The sequence below is a fragment of the Daktulosphaira vitifoliae genome, unplaced genomic scaffold (assembly GCF_025091365.1).
Source record: "Daktulosphaira vitifoliae isolate Bord-2020 unplaced genomic scaffold, ASM2509136v1 Scaffold_5, whole genome shotgun sequence".
Taxonomy (NCBI): Eukaryota; Metazoa; Arthropoda; class Insecta; order Hemiptera; family Phylloxeridae; genus Daktulosphaira; species Daktulosphaira vitifoliae.
In genome coordinates this window covers 15,797,278-15,816,359 of record NW_026099576.1, presented here as the reverse complement: position 1 = coordinate 15,816,359, position 19,082 = coordinate 15,797,278, and the positions used below count along the sequence as shown (strand labels likewise).

At 39.3% G+C, this 19,082-nt stretch overlaps 1 protein-coding gene across 1 annotated transcript; it reads right to left on the bottom strand.

Annotated features, from left to right (window-relative positions):
- Positions 1-9,120: 9,120 nt before the first annotated feature.
- On the bottom strand, positions 9,121-14,158 carry LOC126908075 (uncharacterized). Its single transcript, XM_050689921.1, has 3 exons — positions 13,710-14,158; positions 12,537-13,382; positions 9,121-10,565 (listed from the first exon to the last, which is right to left on the bottom strand). Exons 2-3 carry the CDS (start codon positions 13,369-13,371, stop codon positions 9,541-9,543), a joined length of 1,860 nt encoding a protein of 619 aa, XP_050545878.1. The 5' UTR covers positions 13,372-13,382; positions 13,710-14,158; the 3' UTR covers positions 9,121-9,540.
- Between the last annotated feature and the right edge of the window lie 4,924 nt (positions 14,159-19,082).

The following is a 19,082-nucleotide window of genomic DNA, read 5'->3' as shown; positions in this document are numbered from 1 at the left end:
TAAGACTTCAGTGACAACTCGGGCCGATTTAAATGTCGGTCATTGACATTGGCCGTTTCCATTGTGTACGAGCACAAAGGATGACATAAAAGTTCAACTGTGAAATAAACGGTCAAGTCTTACAATGTCTCTGTACCAGAACCTCGGGAAATTATTATGGGCAATTGGGTTTTTGAAAACACTGCAATCGAATCATCAAATTTGCAACGAAAACGTTGCACACTCTCGACGACCGTCGAATTAAATAGTTTTTGTTATTGACAATGTAATCATTGTAAGGCATGTAATCGCTTACTAATGCGTTTCAAAGTACTTTGTTATTTTCAAATCAATTAAAGTTGGATAGTAACGCGTTGAAATATTTATTCGGCCTTGACACTGAAGTGTAATATCAATACAGTCAGAGGTCAAAGAAAAATAACTTGTTTATCGTAACCTATACTACAGTGTACAATTGAATATTTTATCGGATGTGGTGGCGGTGGGGCGCCAAAGGAATGCTAATGGTTCCCCTTTGGTTTTCGTTCGATTTGCTAATTTAGTGCGCGACTTTAAGCTCAGAGACTTGAGCTTTTTAAAAAAAAATAATAATAATAAACGCGGTTTCCGTGATTGAATAAACATTTGAATACCAGTGCCGGTTTTCGAATTTTTCTTCGCGCTCACTTAGAGTAATAGACCAAAACGGCTGGGGCCATAGGATTTATTACTTATTGTCTCAAGTTCAAGTTCGAATCCCTTTTAGACGGCGAGTATAACCTTTGGAAAACTCGTAATTTAATTTAAATTGGTCGTCGCAACTTTTGTCAAACTTTACATAACACTATTCGATTTTATTACTACAAGCACTTTTTATTCACTCGATACATACTTTCAATGGCAATGTAAACAATGAAAACCTAAGAGGTTTAATCATCGTATATTCTCCGGATACTCCTCGTGAATACCTATGAAAATTACCGTAAGCGCATAAAATATATATATTTTTTCAAAACATTATCAAAATAAACCGATTTAAGACTGGTCCGTATTTATAATATCGATAATAAGAATTGAATAAATAAAACCGAGGAATTTGATGATTAATCATTTTTTTAACGTTTATCTGTATCAGAATAATTATATAAAAGTATTTTATCGACAAATAAGTATATTGATCTCTCTAATGACAATAAAAGTTATTAATTTTACGATCTATTGATTTGTGATTGTTACATCATCATATTGTCATCGTGGCGCGACTGTGTTTCGATGTCGTCAAGTTGGGCAAGAAATGTGAGTCAGAATTTATAATTTAGCACTACATTTTAATTGAGTTTTTCTATTTTACAGTGCATTTTTTTCATATTCACAAATGTTTCTCACGATTTAAACAACACCTAATGTATAGACATTTTAATTTTATACGCACAAAAATCCAGCCGACCATTTTTGCACGTACCCACCCAATTGAGAACAAACCAATTCCAAATAATAATTGAACGTTTGAGCTTTTATAAATTGAATGAATTGGAAAAACACCCGAACAAATATAATGAGACAACTTGAATATTCATCAACATCGGTCAGTCACGACTAACGGATTTACAGTTTTCATCACAATAGTTTTTTTGTTTTATATCTCTTTAAATGCCGAGTTACTATTACAAAAGTACCGGTAACTCAATCAACTAATAATAATACCGCAGTATTATTATTAAGTTTTTAATGAAACCTTCAAAGTGGGCATATTTATAGCGCCCCTGTTGCCTTTTCATCAAAATCAAATTAGCAATCTCGTTTATAATTAGAATTGCCCATTAAAAACTTTTACGCCACAGGTAGTTATTGTTGTCTTTGTAATTCGATAACTTTTTAACTGCCAGAACAATTTTAGGTTACATAAATACACGATTATTTTATTTTTAACGCCGCGTTCACATCGAACATACTTGACTGTGATTATTCAGTGTATTTATACTAAAAAGGGTACGCTGAAAGTTCACGAGCCGTTTGATTACTCATAATAAATTTACCAATTTACCGTTGAACATCAAAGCGTTGCGATAAATAATAACATTTCTAAAAATATCCATTCCAGTTCGACAAGTACCTCGATGTCTATTCACTCGGTTTTCAAACAACAGTCGGTCCGAGTTGGCGGTGCAAAGTGAGAACAACCTGGTGTAAAAAACAACCATTCTAATAGAGTTGAATCATATCCGACACGTGTGCGGGTGACTTGGGTAAAGTAGAAAACTCATTGAATTTTCGGCGCGCAGTCGCTCGTATAACCCCTCCCCTCCTCGGCCAAAGGGTGCGGCAGCTTTTTCCAGCCATTTCAAAAGGTTCTCGTGATGATCGCGACCTCCAGACAACAATTGATTAACGCGAAATAAAAAAAAAAAGACTAGTGACAGGTCCGTCTGCGAATGTTTAATAACCGCCGTTATGTTATTAAATTCAATTAATATAATTGTCATAATAATGAAAAGGTTACAATGTTGGCGTCGAAACGTCAAAAGAGAATAACAACGTTGAGAAAGGGCAAAAAAAAAATGGTATACGTTCGATAAATCTTTTATGTTTATATACACGGAAAATGTTCAATATTATTCAAATAAAAAATAAGTATTTCCAATTTTCCTTATGGAAGTCGATTATTTCAATGAATGACAACGTTTAAACTTGCAAATTTCTACGATACAAAATATATTTTAAGAATATGGCACTCTTAAAAAAACAAAAAATGCTTTCACATACATATACTGGAATCTTTTAATGCATACAATGTTAGGGAAAATGTTGATAAAGACGTTATATTTGATTTTTCGATAGTTAATGGTAAAATTTTGCGTGTAAATTAAAAATACCACACTGACGTATGAAAATCGTTGAATAATTTCTTACAGTAGCCATAATAAATAGAAAAGTTAAAAAACATGAATTTTTTTCTCGTTCCTAACGAGGTGTCTGCGTTCTTATGATGGTTTCTGCTTTTCCACGTCGTTTGACTGCTGCCCATGTGTCGATCCCAAAAAAAAAAAAAAAAAAAAAGGACAGAAAAAATAATAATATAACAACATTGCTTCATTTGGTACTGTTGGTACACTAATAAAATGACACCTTTAGGAGAGTAAAAAAGCTTACGTTTAACAAGTCATGACGTAAATCAAAGCGTCAGACAGTTTTGTCTTGTAATGTTTTGGCGGACAAATAAAGTATTCTAATAATCGAATGCTCTCAAAGGCGTACTGGTCAAAACAAAAGTGTACACGACAAACGAATTTCGCGGCGACAAATCAGCGCAGTTATACGAATAAAATACACGCAGTCGTTTTTTGCTAAAAACTCGACCGGCGTCGATCCGATCGAGATGTTTTTTTTTACCGTCAGCACACACCGACGAAGTACTAACACGGCAACGTGACGTACGTTGCCCGCCGTTAAAAATACAACCGTATGATATTTCCGTCCAATTATAAATTAGTTATTTTTTTTTACATTTTCCCATACGGTACTCATCGATGCAGCAACACGTCGACGATTTGTTATTGTCGCTGATGCGTTTGTTATGAATTATTTTACGATTAACGGATTTCCCGGTATCTAATGTAAATAATAATAACGTTTACAAAGTATGTGATAATTAGCGGCGTCGATAGTGCGCCACTCGACTGTATTATCGTTTACTCGCACACAATAATGATAATTATTATTTTTGCGACGCACTGCGCAACGGCCGCCGCGTTGGCCAACTCAAAGTAATGTGCGCGTTCCCCGCCGACGTACACGCGACAATTGTAACGGTTGTCGTTGACGGACACTAGTGGCCAAAGTGGCAAACTCGAGACGCGTTGGTCCCGAAGGGTGCGAGTCGGACAATTTTAAACTCGCCGTCGTCTACCGCGTGGCCGCCAGACGTCCGCCTCTTGTCGAGCTTTCCGTAAAACGTTCGTGGAAAAGACTCGGACGCTGAAAACCGTTTGGCCGCGTCAAAAGACAAAGCTGCGGACACGCTAAAAAACGGTTGTCGTCCGCTGGAGAAGGGCGTGTCATTTAATTAACGTGCCGGCCGAACGATGTTTATGCATGGAAGAAGTTAACAGCGCGGCTTAAAAAAACAATAATAACAAATCCGGTGGGCTCGCAGTGATTAGCTGTTGGTGTAGTGGTCGGGCAGTATAATTAGCAGTTACACTTTGGACCGGATCGCGTTGGCCTGTTAAGTAGCGGTGGTGGTACCAGCCGTTTCTCGTCCTACACTGCTGTATAATGTAATTATTGTCGTCGACCTATATTACATACAATGGCTATTACGATTAACTACCGCGGCCACGTGACACCGTCCGGATCGATCGTTTCCCATCTTATAATCCTACGCAACGGCTGTGATCTAACGAGGTATTCACTTTCCGCGGCAATGAAAAAAATCTATAATACTCTATTCGTAGCAGCAGTCGGTGAAAAAACAATGAGAAATTAACTGCAGGCCACTCACAAATGGGTAACGCCCTTACGCATGTCTCGTAATCCAAGACGGTTCGACCGCTCGTCTCCAGTACACTTGCCGGCATATTAAACGCGAGGAGAAAAACCTCCTGGCGACTCCTCTACAACCGAACTGACCCGTTCGTAGTGATCACACAATGTTTTTAGTCGAGTCGATTTTGTTTTTCACCAGAGTAAACAAACATCAAGTCCTGCGCACAACCGAAACATCTGTGAAATATTTTTATACCGTTGCCGCCGACGATAAATTATCGTTTCCCAATCTAAACACTATCTCGCACACCTTAACAACACATACCGTTTTTGTTTCGTTTTCTCCGGCTGAACAAATCGAGTATTTCCCGCGTTCCACAAGTTTACACGTTTCGGCCATAACCCATCGGACGATCAGAAGCCGACTAACGTGTCCGAGTATTTCATACACTTCCAATTGAGATTAGACGAAACGCGGGTTTCGGTGGAACGAACCGATAGATTATAACTTATCATCGGGTCGTTCGTTTTGAACGTTTGTTACGGACATGCAATGTTTCTCCTGCCGGGTCGCTTTGAATATTTTCAAAAAAAAACTGGTTCTAATCAAAGCATCGGGAGAGATATCATACTAGACTTTCGTTAAAATGACTTGTACCGCTGTTGTTTAAACAAACTCGCTCGTAACGTTCCTGAAGCAGTTACGAGTCTGTTTGAACAGAAAGAAAACGTTCAAGTACAAACGAAAAAATTACCATTTCGTGTGTATCTTTTTACCTTTAAAGTTCAACACACACAGCCGATACGAGTTTTGTTTAAATTATCGAACACGGGTTAGTTTTTCAACGTTACAGTTGTTTTTACTATGAAACACTTGTATTCGTGTCATAAATAGTGTTCACCTATCACACTATTCTGTCGGTACGCTTTTGTTGAATGAACACTTTAAATTTGAATCGGCCACGTAGAACTTTGAACACTTGGCATTCAGTTTTGGCCGAACCTACAACAAGTTCCGCCGATTATACCGATCAGGTGCGCTGGCCACCTGATCTTGGTTTAGTAGGTCCTAGTCGGCGGCAGCAACGGACAGACCGAATTATAAGGTTTCGCCGGAATACACACGACGGGCTCGTGAACGTGCCCCGTTAGTGACGGCAACACGAACCGCCGTTTCCTTTCTCTGGCCCCAGCGGCGGTAAGTCGTCGCGCGCCGGCAGAGACTTCACCAACAGTGTCGTATAATCAACTTTACGCATTTGGCGCTAACCCAGCACACGGCGGCGGCCTGATAGGAATTCCGTGCACCGCACGGACAATCGTCGGCCAACCTTGAACCTGGCCACAGCCGCCTCTCAAAATCCGGTCTAACTCCTACTTCTCCTAAACATCTGGCCGACACCGCGCCACAGTGTATACGACACACGCACACGTTTCCCCTACTTCGTCGAGTATTAACAATTATTTATTACACTGTTTAACGCGTTAGTCTATAAGTATATATACATTTTTTTTTTTTGATCTTCTTTACTAAAAAAAAAAAAAAAAAAGTTCAACACACGAGACGACATTAATGGCCGTACTAAAAAAAATTGGTTAAAACCAATTGACTAAGAGGAAAGAGTGTGTAAATAAAAAATGCCAATAATTTTTTTTGCGATACGCCATTTTTTTTCCAATCTAGCTTTAATTTTTCCAATATAACAAAACAAATTGCCAAAATATTTTCTCACGGTGTTTTTTATAATTTTTTTTTTCAGTTTTTGTTTATTTTTTTTATCTAATATAAGTATGAATAAAATACAAAACATAGACTCTAAAATATCAAATATCGTTTCTTTAAAATATTACATAAATAATTTAAAAAAAGGTAATAATTATATTATTATTATGATGCGCTAAATATATATTTTGAAGTTTTGTTAAACGACAAAGAGGTACATAATGGTTTCCTTATTCAACTTGTGTTTGTTATATAAATTAATAATAATAATAATAATAATAATAATAATAATAATAATAATCATAATAAAAAGAAAAATCGTAGCTCGTTACGAGTAAATAAAAAACAAAACTTAAAAATAACAGATAAAAGCAAGTCTAACAACTTCTAGGCTAATGCCACAGACTATACAAAAAAAAAAAAAAATTATATATAAATATGTATATGCATATAATAATGTAACTTAAGTTTCAAAATTATTATTATTAAATACAAATAGGTTAAACTTATGGCTTATGAGTTACTATGAAAAATGTACTTTAATTTTAAATTCAATTTTGAATAAATTGTACGCACTTGGTTAACAATCACGTTCAGCCTTAATTACAAAATGTTTCAAATAAAAAAAAAAAAAACATTATTATCAAGAGTCTCACTATAATTTAAAAAAAGTTACATTTTTTTCCCTACTACACAAAAATAAAAAATTAAATTAAAATTATACAATTAGAAGCACAAAATAGTTACATAATTATTCCGGCCAAACGAAACACAAGAGCTTTTTTTATACTGGAAAAATAGTAATATGTTTATGTTAATTTAATGGCACTGGTTGAGACTAGAGTATAAAAATAAAATCATCTATATGCTTTCCGTAGGTAGGTTTTTTTTTTTTTTTTTATTAATCGGCGTTAACGTGCTGTCAGAGAAGAAAACTTTCTCCTATTTGAGGCCTAATAACTACTAAAAACCAAGTCTTAACGAATCGATAAAAAAAAAACAGTACTTATCACAATTTTATCGTAGGAGAGGATTTATTTTCAAGAAAAAAGAAAAGAAAAATGCCTACCTTAATTTTTTCCTAAAATAATAATTAGCCTTATAGTAATGAACACTCCTGTTACTTCTTCTGGTATAATTGTTAAAGTATTCGCGGTCCGACGATTATTCCAAAAAATATTACCGGCTTTAGCTCTACTAGATAAATGGAAAATCTTTTTACCATCTCAGCGTGTATTAATTTATATGTACAACAATTGGGGGGCAAAAATATGATAATGTACATTTAATGTTATTTTTCTCCTCGTAGAATATTTAATTTTGAACATTACAAATAAATCGTTTTTTTAAACACGAGTGCGTTCAAATAAAGTGCCTTTTGGTGAACTAAAAAATAATAATATTAAAAAAATAATAAATAAGGAAAATGCGCAAACACAACTTGGAAATGCAACGAAATCAGGTAAAACGTAACAAAAAAAAAAAAATAAATAATAATAATAATAAAAATAATAATAAAAGAAACTAACAAATCGTATACACAAAAAAAGTTTTTTTTAATTTTTGGAAAATCGACCACACTAAGTTCTAAATAAAACCGTTTTAAAATTTTTCATTTTTTCAAGACCTCTTAAACTATTTTGTACTGTGCATAAAACGTGGGGAGGGTGGGGAGGGAAAGCGTTATAGTTAATAAAATGATTATGTTTTACAACTATTCAATAAAACGAGAGAACTCTTAGGGCGTACTTGTAAGTTTTAATTTATTTTCAAACGTCTAACTTTAGAGGTAACATTAAAATTATTATAAAACGAAAGAAAAGTTAAAATATAAATATATATATATATATATATATCGTTGCTTAAAAATAAAACTGTACATTAGGAACATATAATCATCGTTTGAAACATACGAATTTACTTTCTTATACAAATCAACGCTTAAAATATCAGTAAGCCTATTACAATCTAAAAATTTTACACGATCATTATACATAATAATAATAACAATATACAAGTGTGTGCATATAAATATATAAGGGGTATATATTATTAAAATCTATATATAAATATATATTTATATAAAACGACTGGCGCGTTAGCGTAGTTTGTACACGAAAAGGACGCGAGGGGAGACGGTAAATAAGAAAAGCTCTCCCTTGGAATTTCCAGCTCAACAAAAATCCGTGGAAATCGCTAAAAAAATAAAATCATTTCTTCTTTTGTCGAACACAAATGTAAAGAGTAATANAAAATGCGCAAACACAACTTGGAAATGCAACGAAATCAGGTAAAACGTAACAAAAAAAAAAAAATAAATAATAATAATAATAAAAATAATAATAAAAGAAACTAACAAATCGTATACACAAAAAAAGTTTTTTTTAATTTTTGGAAAATCGACCACACTAAGTTCTAAATAAAACCGTTTTAAAATTTTTCATTTTTTCAAGACCTCTTAAACTATTTTGTACTGTGCATAAAACGTGGGGAGGGTGGGGAGGGAAAGCGTTATAGTTAATAAAATGATTATGTTTTACAACTATTCAATAAAACGAGAGAACTCTTAGGGCGTACTTGTAAGTTTTAATTTATTTTCAAACGTCTAACTTTAGAGGTAACATTAAAATTATTATAAAACGAAAGAAAAGTTAAAATATAAATATATATATATATATATATCGTTGCTTAAAAATAAAACTGTACATTAGGAACATATAATCATCGTTTGAAACATACGAATTTACTTTCTTATACAAATCAACGCTTAAAATATCAGTAAGCCTATTACAATCTAAAAATTTTACACGATCATTATACATAATAATAATAACAATATACAAGTGTGTGCATATAAATATATAAGGGGTATATATTATTAAAATCTATATATAAATATATATTTATATAAAACGACTGGCGCGTTAGCGTAGTTTGTACACGAAAAGGACGCGAGGGGAGACGGTAAATAAGAAAAGCTCTCCCTTGGAATTTCCAGCTCAACAAAAATCCGTGGAAATCGCTAAAAAAATAAAATCATTTCTTCTTTTGTCGAACACAAATGTAAAGAGTAATAAAATAAAACTGACGACGTTCGTTTTTTTTAAAGATAGAAAAATAATTTATGTACTTTCTATAATAGAAAAAAAAAAAAAAAATAGGTACTTAAATTGTCAAAAGAAAATCGTTGAAAGTTAACTGGTTACACATGTAATATACATATGATAACACGATTATTTACGAATATATATATATATATATATATATATATTAAAATGTATATACTTATATATAAGTAATGTATAAAAATCAATAATGAGCAATAGTTCTTTACACGTGATTTTTTCGGTTTTTTACTGTTGGCTCTTACCGTACCGCCGGTGATACTGTTCTCTCCGCAGTTCGAACAGCCTCTCCCTGAGCATTCTTTGTTTTTGTTGCATCACGTGTTTCTCGGACAGTAGCCGCCTCTCGTCCAACATCATCAGGTCGCATTCGCGTTTGGCGCCTCGCAATATGCTCAGCTTAGACGGTATCTTGCGGTTGTCGTCCAGAAACGAAACCTGCATGCTGAGGTTCATGAACAACATGCTGGTCTCCACCCGCCTCGACTTTTCCAGGTCGTTGTGCAGTGCCCGCTTGACCGGGTCCATCAGCTTGGTCTTGTAGCTGTAACCGGCGCCGCCGCCGTTCACACTACTTCCTCCGCTGCTGCTGCTGTGGCCGCCGCCACCCTCGTACTTGACCTTCTTGCCGGCCGTCGACGACTGGTGGTGTTTGTTGCCGCCGCCGCCTTTCGTGCCGCCTTTCTTCTTCTTCTTTTTCTTTCTTCCGGCGTTGCTCGACGACGACGAGCTGCACGACGAACCGTTACCGTTGGACGGTTTCGCTTTTCCGCCGCTTCCTCCGGTGTTCCTCATTATCTTCTCCCAGTCCACGTCGTTTTCGTCGTCGTCGTCGAATTCGTCGTCGAAAATGTCTTCGGGTTCGTTTTTCATAAGGTTCTCGAACTCGGCGTCTATGTCGTAGTCCTCGTCCTCGTCGGTCAACGGTTCGTTTTTCATCAGGTCGTCTAGGCGTCCGGGAGACGACGCCGGAGTGTTGTCCTTCCAATTGGTGTCTTTCTTGTACCTGTCCAGTAATGACAAGCCACCGCAAACTTTTTTGGGCGGCGGTGGAGGCATGGGGTACGACGACGACGCCGCCGCCGCGGCAGCCGTCGTCTTGTGCTTCCTCTTCACCGTGTTCTTCCACTTGGTCACCGGGGGATCGCGCTTCTTGACGATGCCGCGCTTCATGATGTCCGCCATGGTGGCACCTTTCCTGGGCGTGTCTGGCGTGTCCCAACTGTCGTTGACAACGTCAATTTCTTCTTCCTCTGTAAAATAATAACAACAACGTAAATTAATATTCCCGACGACAAATTGTTGTGCCGAATTTGCACGCGGTAAAATCGCTCCCATTAAAATGGTGTCGTCGTTCAAGGGCGGGTCGACGAACCCGCGTGTACTATACGAACTTCCCTGTACACACCGCGGCGCGTTGTACGAAAATCGATAAGTTTTGATGACCGTGACGTCGTCAGGGTCGTTCGGTTCCCGCCAACATGTGCCGCCGTGCCATTGAGACGGCCGGCGTTTTTCGCGCGCAACGCACGGAAAATCTCCGCCAGAAAAACGCACGCACACTACGAGGGGCCCGTTTTGGGTTCAAGGACATGCCGCCGCCGCCGCCGCCGCCGTATAGGCTTTCGTATATCGATCGGTGACGCTTCCTCTCCTGAACCCCACCAACGAATCCGCTCGCACCTACTACTCAACATAGTACAACACCACACTACTTCCCCTCCTTCTCTGCCCGTCTCTTTTATCGCCATTAACAAACTCCACAGCCGCCAAGTGTGATATTTCGCCGTGTCAATGCGGTTTCGAATAGTGTGAAATTGTGAACAGGCTGCAAAATATTTTCAGTCTTATCTACACAGACAGGCGATTTTTAACTTCCGCACTGTGATAAGCCCCGAACGACTATGAGATAATATTTGCACGCCGCATACGTCCTTGAATATTACTTTTCACACAACAATAGTTTAAAAATTGTATAACAAAAAAAAAAAAATGCCAAATTAAATAATAATTGTTTTATTCTCTGGGAAATAAATTGGGTCAGTGAATAATTTCTTTACAAACCCACTGACCGTTCAACGGTAACTCGGGCCGAGGTCATCCAATTTACATATGATTAGTGGTTCCATTCATGAGAAGCTCGATCACTCAAATAATCACAAATTTTTATTTCGCATTGTTAAAATATTAAATATTTTCATTGTTAATGTTAAATTATGAAAAAATAAACAATATCATCCCAGTAAAATAAATATTGATAAATAAAACATGCAGCGAGTATAACATTAATTATAGAACGGCAGTAGTACGAAAAAAAAAGATTTTTAAATTGCATCTAACAGATTTATTTTACATTGTATTTATTTTTATCCATTAGCGATTTTGGTACACGAGCGATAAGTATTCTTATTGTTATTGGTCTGTGACGTAAACAAAAATGAGTTCGGAGAATTCACTCAAAATAAAAATAATATAATATTTATACACAAACAAAAGCCATGAGAAGACACTACGATAGAAGAGACGTTATAAAAACAGCCGCCAAAAATAGAACAATATTAATATGTTTCTTATTGGTTTTTTTTTTTAATTCCATAGACCACCCAGTGGCGACTTAAAAAACATCGCTATGGACACAACCAAACGGATATTTAGTTTTCCGACAAAACCAACACCTCAATGAAGACGTGTACGCGTTACATTTATCCGATACATCACAGAGGACTGAGAATTACTGATGAAACCTCACAAATTACGCTACCGGCGCGTAATTGGATTAACTGTTATAGCAATGAAAGTGAAAGGAGGGGAAATTATACTCTAGTCGGTGTACTCGAGAAATTCGTGGCGAGTACTGAAAGAGCGCGGCCGGTAACGGACGGTAAAAAAAAAAGTACGCCGGCCGTCTGCCGCTTTGGACCTTGAACAAGGCCAATGTTTCCCGCGTTTCTGATGCCCGCCGAGGTTCCTTCCCCGCGACCCATGCGCGCGCATCCACACTCGCGTGTACCGGCATGTTGCGCAACATTGTCCGGACACCGCTCACCGGCCGGCTTTTTACATGATATCATCAAAATAACTAATAGAGTAATATGATTAAAAAAAAATTCCGAGCAAAAATTTTAAAGCGCGATAGCGTTTAATGGGACTCGATACCAAAAATTGCAATGCAAGTCAATTACGTGTAAAAATAAAATTAAGTTTCGATTTAAAAAAACACTTACCGGACGATTGCGACCGAGACGGAGGTGGTGTCACTAAGCCCAACATGTCCAAGTTGTGGTGGTGATGGTGCTTGACGGGCGACGAGGCTGCCGACGACTGTGGCATCAGGGTAGCGCCGGTCTGGAGGTAACTGTGGTCTAGTTCGGTGATTTGCAAAATGTCTGCATCGGGTTCAGCTTTTAAAATGATGGGCTGCAAGTGGTTGTCGCTGCTCCACAAGTAATCGTCGTCCGGTTCAGATTTTATGGACGAAGCCGTAGCGGTGGACGACGGCGAGCCCCGGGACGACGCGGGAGTCAGCGGTGGTGCTACGTAGCCGGTGACTTCGCCGGGCGGCACCATCTGAAATGCCTTTTGCACTTTCTCGCGATTCTCGTCAGTGAGTGCGTAGCGGTCTGCGTAAAATATCCAATCGCAAATGTCCAGATAACTGTTGTCGGCCGTGTCAAACTCGCAGCCGTCGAACTGGCACCAACTGATGTCCATAGTGGTTTCGGCCGTACCGCTAGACGCGGTGCTACTGCCGGACGCGCTGCCGGCCGACTTGTTGTCGATCTGACGGGCCACGCAAGCCGTACAAGAGTCGCAACCGGCCGCGCCGATGTAACTGTTTTTCTTACACAAGTCCGCTGGTGGACGGCCGCAACAGCTCAGGCCGGAGCCCAGGAGGCCGTTGACGCTGTTGACAGCCGCGGCAACTTCGCGTTCCATGTCCAACAAGTCGCTTTTGCATACGTCGCTCATGGGCGACGCCGGCAACACGTAGTCCAAGGCGATGTCCATGGCCAAATTGGTCATTTGATTGAGAATAGACTCCGTGCTCGGGTTCACCATTTTGGCGGCACCTGCAACCAACCGACCGAAATTAGCGAGAGTCGACTAACTAGTAACGTCGTGCGAGCGGGAAAATCTACGTGGACATGTGTCGAAAAAACTCATGGCAAGAGGCCACCAATTCGACAGAGACGAGGAGGGGAAAAAAGGTTCGATAACCGGAGGCGCGCGCCAAAGCGTAGGGCGACCGTCATCGCGCCGGCGCGACTCTGACGCCGGCCGGCATACGCCCAACGCGCGCGCCACGTTTTCAAAAATTTAGAAAGCATGGACAAAACGTGACTAGTAAAGTGTGTGGACATTTTTTATTTAGAAAAAATTTTTACTGCTGTACTTACCCGGCAATTCCAGTTCGGTGCGCGTAATCCCAACGAATTTCGTCGAACACTCGATCGTAAACACTTTTTCACCGTACGATAAATCGCCGCGATCTGTAAGGCGGCGTTTTCGAACGGTCGGTTGAAAAACTCTACGACAGAAATATTTTTACCTGCCGAACGATAATCTACGTCGAGAACGAATAACACCAGAAAAAAAAAAAAAAAAAAAAAATTCAGTTTTTTTACGGAAACCGCAACGGAACAACGGATAAATAATAATATTATTGTTATTATTATTATTAAACTGTAAGTTCCGCGTGTTTGACTAAATATCGAGTACGTTCACTGCAGGCGCCGGTACGGTAAAGACTGTAATGCGTACGCGTACGGACGCTGACAAGAGACGTGCGTACCAGACGGTTTCCTTAAAAGGACTGACGCGGGGTGGACGAGGTGTTACTTCGGGAGAACAGCACGGCAGTACGGTCGCTCACACACGCACATTGGCGCGGCGCACGCACTTGTCTATACCCCCGACCGCCGCCACCGGTGAAAAAGCCGGCCGGCGTACTTCCATACTTCGTCCCGTCCGTCTGCAAATGGTGTACCTCGCCCGCCGTCCGTCCCCTCTACGCGCGCCGGTACAGTATACACGCCGACGGTCCACACGTATGCCGGTATGTAAGTGTGTGTAAGCCAGCAGTATTTCTCCCACCGCCGCCGCCGCCGCCGCCGCCGCCACCACCACCACTACCACCATCACCGTAGTACGCAGCCCGACTATCCGTCTGCCGCCGCCGCTACCTCACCGCCGACCGATCGTGTCGGAGGAGATTATTACTAACAGACAGCAGACGAGCGGCAGTAGCGCGACGGAATGGCGCGCGCGGGAAACACTCGCCACTAATATTAGGCGGGAACGACGAAAAGTCATCGCCGCTTTAATATTTTACCAATTACTACAAAATGAAAATACTGTGCGGTCGATGATAAAAAAAAAATACACGAGGCCAATCTCGCACAGATCAAATGGTCAATAGAATTATGTCAGTAGCAAACATAATTTTTTATTAAATAAGCAATATTGAGACCTGTTCATTGCTTTACTGTCGTATAAGATACTCAACTTACAACTGTGCGCTCATGACTGCGTTGTTGTAGTGCACTGCTTTTCGTTTGGCGTTCAGCAGTAAATGCTTTTTAGAAAACAACTCGTTTTAATTAATACTTCCTTAGCTAAGATTTATCAGAAACCCAAAACTAGACTACAATCTCGCACATTGCATCCGTCAACTTAACCACACCCGCAAATATCGGCCTATTTATTCATCGCTAATTTAATACATTCAAATTGTTCGAAAATTAAATGCATAAAACACTATCAAACATTTCATACTGATTAATTAATATTTCGGTAACTATCGAGAAACAAATTTAGATTAATAGGAATTGCAATAATACATTTATTTGACGACTTCTAATAAGTTCGTATGCGTCTAAAATGTCTAAGAAAAACCGTCAGTTTTATAAGCAACCCGTTGATTTTCAAAAAAAAAAACCATAATACAAACATGTAAATGGATTGCCGCACTTACTCCTACGCCGTATAAATGATATTGCTCGAAGCTAAAATTTGTCTAATGACGAATTATAATTGATTAAATATTGTAGTTGGCGAATTAATAATGGAAATGGTTTTAAATTGACTGGATATGAAAAACTGACGTTATACACTTGAATTGTGCGCCGCCGAGAATAGATTCGTCGAGTGTGTCGCGTGTGCACCGGCGATTTTATCGAAGTAATAATTGTGTTGTACAACCGGAAGTATCCGAAATAGACGTTTAAAAGCTTCGTTATCGCTGGCACACAAAAGCGGCCGACGGCAGTGCGGTCCGCAGGTGATCGCTTGGGAAATTTGTACTTTATTTACCTCCTATAGAGCAGTGTGCGTATTTTCACATCAACGGACTCCTACGGAAATAGCCGGCGGAAGGAGTGAAACAATTTTCGGTCGGAGTCTTATCGTTGATTGTTTTATGTAGCAGACACACATGCGCTGACAGGCCAACCGGCCCTCGAAAATAACATTTCACACCGTTATCTGCAACCTTCGATACTGACGTCCATCGTTATCTCGCAATTGCCAGAATTAGTAACAGTAATAACGCCGCCGCCGCCAATAGGAAATATCGGCCGACCAGCGGAATATAATAATATTGTAACGGCCGGCGACAGATCAAAATAACAATAATAATAATGTCGTACATCGCGGAAACGGCCATGAAAACGCTCCAAGGTCGTCTATGCCCAAACAACCGCCACGCAACCCCTTCGTCGGTCTCCCCGGGCAACCGTGTGATACCATTAACCGCGTTCGTTTGCGAAATTTCACCGACAACAACAATGTCGATTCCCGGCAAATTCCTTTGATTATTCATTTTCATTGGATAGTCATCAAACTATCGTACGGTCACAGATACACTTATCTATTTGTAAAAGTGCCCGTTGCCGCCGCCGTCAACTCAAACCGTAAATATTTATACCGCTCGCTAATTGTAACTGTCGGCCGGTCGCGAAAAGTGACCGATTCGTTTCCGGTTTATAGTTTATCATCTTTCATTGTGTTGTTTACGCGTCGCTAAAAAAATACGGTTTATCGTGAAGATAATTCCGCACGTGGGCCGTATTGATTTTCGTAAAAATTATTTACTTTTGGTTATTTTTTCTATCGACTAATTACAATCTATCTTTATCTGTATAACGGTCGCGTTGGTTTGTTGTTAAAAGTTATTATTTATTGCATCTTAGTAGTTTTTGCCGCATAATGGCGACGCTTATCTTTTGAATTTATAGGTTATTTATAAATAAATAAAAATTCAAAAAAACCAGCACCGTATTTGTTTTGCTATATAAACAACTAACGCAGCGTACCTAAAAAACTTATGTGTCTACCTACGAAAATAATATTTTTTCAACACTCGTAATAACCGCTCGTTACGACGCTAAAAGTTTGCTCGGGTCGGATTGATTATCGTCAAAAACCATTTTTCATGTCTGACTAGACTTAATATAAACGTCACACCGCCGGCATTTTTTACCATTTAACAAAACGGTTCGGGGTAAATTTGATTTCGTTGAAACGGTCAACACCCAAGTCCTTTACCTTGAACACGGTAAATAATATGCGCAGTCATAAAAAAAAAATTGTATAAAAATTTCTTATACAAACAATAAATGAACGGTTAGATCATCTTTGGGTAAAAAAAAAAAAAAAAAAATTGGGCGGAAGTTTACACAATAAATGTGTGTGTACATGACGTCATAAAAAAAAAAATGAAAGATGTTGATAATACCGTGTAATATGTATATTACCAGTGTACCAAAATAAACCGTAATTTGATTGTGATAAATTTCGGTGTAATAAAAAAAACTAAACTCTGCTGCCAGGCAATATTTTTAGAAATGGACCCGTAAATTACACGTTGGGAGATGCGCCGCCGTCGCGTTACCTGATAACGTCTGGCCGCCCGATTCACACGTCGGGTTTGCGAAAAGGGACGAGTATTATTGTCTGGTCGGAATGGAAATGGTCGTTTACGAGGAATTGGGGTCCGAGAGCACTTGAACGGGACGGCCAACACCGGCACAGTGGCCCCGCGCTATCGTCCCATCGATCATCGTCCATTATCTGACCGGAGTGCTGACGGTGCCGACAAATCTCTTGCCGTTACCCTCGAGCCTCTTCAAGTTCTCGTTATCAGAATTGGTTTTTTCGCTCATAAATCCTACGGACGCGGTTTTATTCTGCGAACGGATGTGCACAGACCTTTGCACACGTCAACTGCATTTCCTATCCAGTGAAATGCCTTAAAAAACAAAATGTCATTATCGCGATGGTCACGGTCTGTACGCCTTCCTCGCCGGCCGAGGTTGCACGACGTGTAGATAACTGTGGTAGTGCGAGTGTGTGAGGCAACGCTGAAAAGTTAAAAAAAACTCGGCGGCGCGTTGGATGGTAACAAAAAAATACTTAAATTACTTATCGTGAATTAACAGTGCACCCGCTCAATTACACGAATATCGTTTTTAACACCTTAAAAGTACCCTCATGAACATTTCGTGTATGTCACTTGACTGACTGGTGTCACTGAGACTATTGTTTTTTTTTAACCAGTCATCGTCACCGCTTAGTAATTATGAAATTCCAAATTAATTTTAATCGAGAACCGTTCTTATTAATTGGATTCACGGGGTCGAAAATAAATAATAGTTGATTATTATTTGGAAATAACGCGGGACGGACGCCGACGTAAGCGGCGTCCGGTATGACACTAAAAAATGCACTTCCCAATTAAATTTTCATTATAAAAAATTCGGCTGATATTCGTCGGAGTCGCCATAAATTTTGCTTTTCGATTACTAAGTCGTGGTCGAGTAATTGAAATCGGATTCGGCGGTCGTCAGCCCAGTTCCTAGAAAAGTTCGCGTTCCCACAACAACATCGGACACTGCAGTTGTGGTGTATGTGCATTTACGAGGTACAAGTAACCTTGACATTACACGCACACACCGTGATTTCGTCACGGTGTTTTGCAACGAGTTTATTTATATTTGTTGTAATTAATGCCGCTGCGTGTGCGCGTATAGGATAACTGCCCAAGTGCAAAAATCGTTCGGCTAAAAAAAAACCGACTGTGGGCCGCTGAACGAGAGCGGTCGGTATCGGAAGACCGGAACGTTAAAAAAAATTCGTAATTTGAACAACCAGTGAAAAGCTGGAGTAGACATGAGATTCGGAAAAGTGATTTTTTTTGTATGAGCCATTTGCACTCGGGGCACCCACATGGGTTGAGGAAAACGACCGGACGCGATGGACTGGTATGATTCACCGGAATATAAATTTGCTTTCAAGGTCGGCTGATAAATAGACAATATTAATCTTGAGCCATTTAAAGCCACTGCCGAACAGTACTCGGTACAGAATTAGTGTTGACACAGTTTGAGTATATTTCGGCACACACGAATTTTACTGTGGTGTTCGTTTTTTAACGATATCAACACTGTGTTACGCTCCGCACAGGAAACGACGTCCGGAAAGACGGGTCGTTACCGTTTATCCTGCTTATGTGTGTTCATACACAGTGTTTCCATCCGTTTCCAATTGGATCTTGACATTTGCGCCAAAGATCGTTACTTAAATACAGCCAATTCGGTGCTCATTTTATTTGAATTAAATTGTTTACAATGGCATTCTACCGGGCCGTTTATATTTATAACTCGAATTATTACCGTTCCTTTGGACTGCTCGGTGATTGAGTAATTAAATTATGGGCCCCGCCATCGCGAATTATTAGTGTAATATAATTTATTGGTCGGGATAAATGAGAG

Bases quoted from the DNA above. Each gene is read 5' to 3' on its own strand.
- LOC126908075 (XM_050689921.1), bottom strand. From the start codon at position 13,371: ATGGTGAACCCGAGCACGGAGTCTATTCTCAATCAAATGACCAATTTG. The intron at 10,566-12,536 runs GTAAGTGTTTTT...ATTATTTTACAG, and splicing joins GTCTCGGTCGCAATCGTCCG to AGGAAGAAGAAATTGACGTT.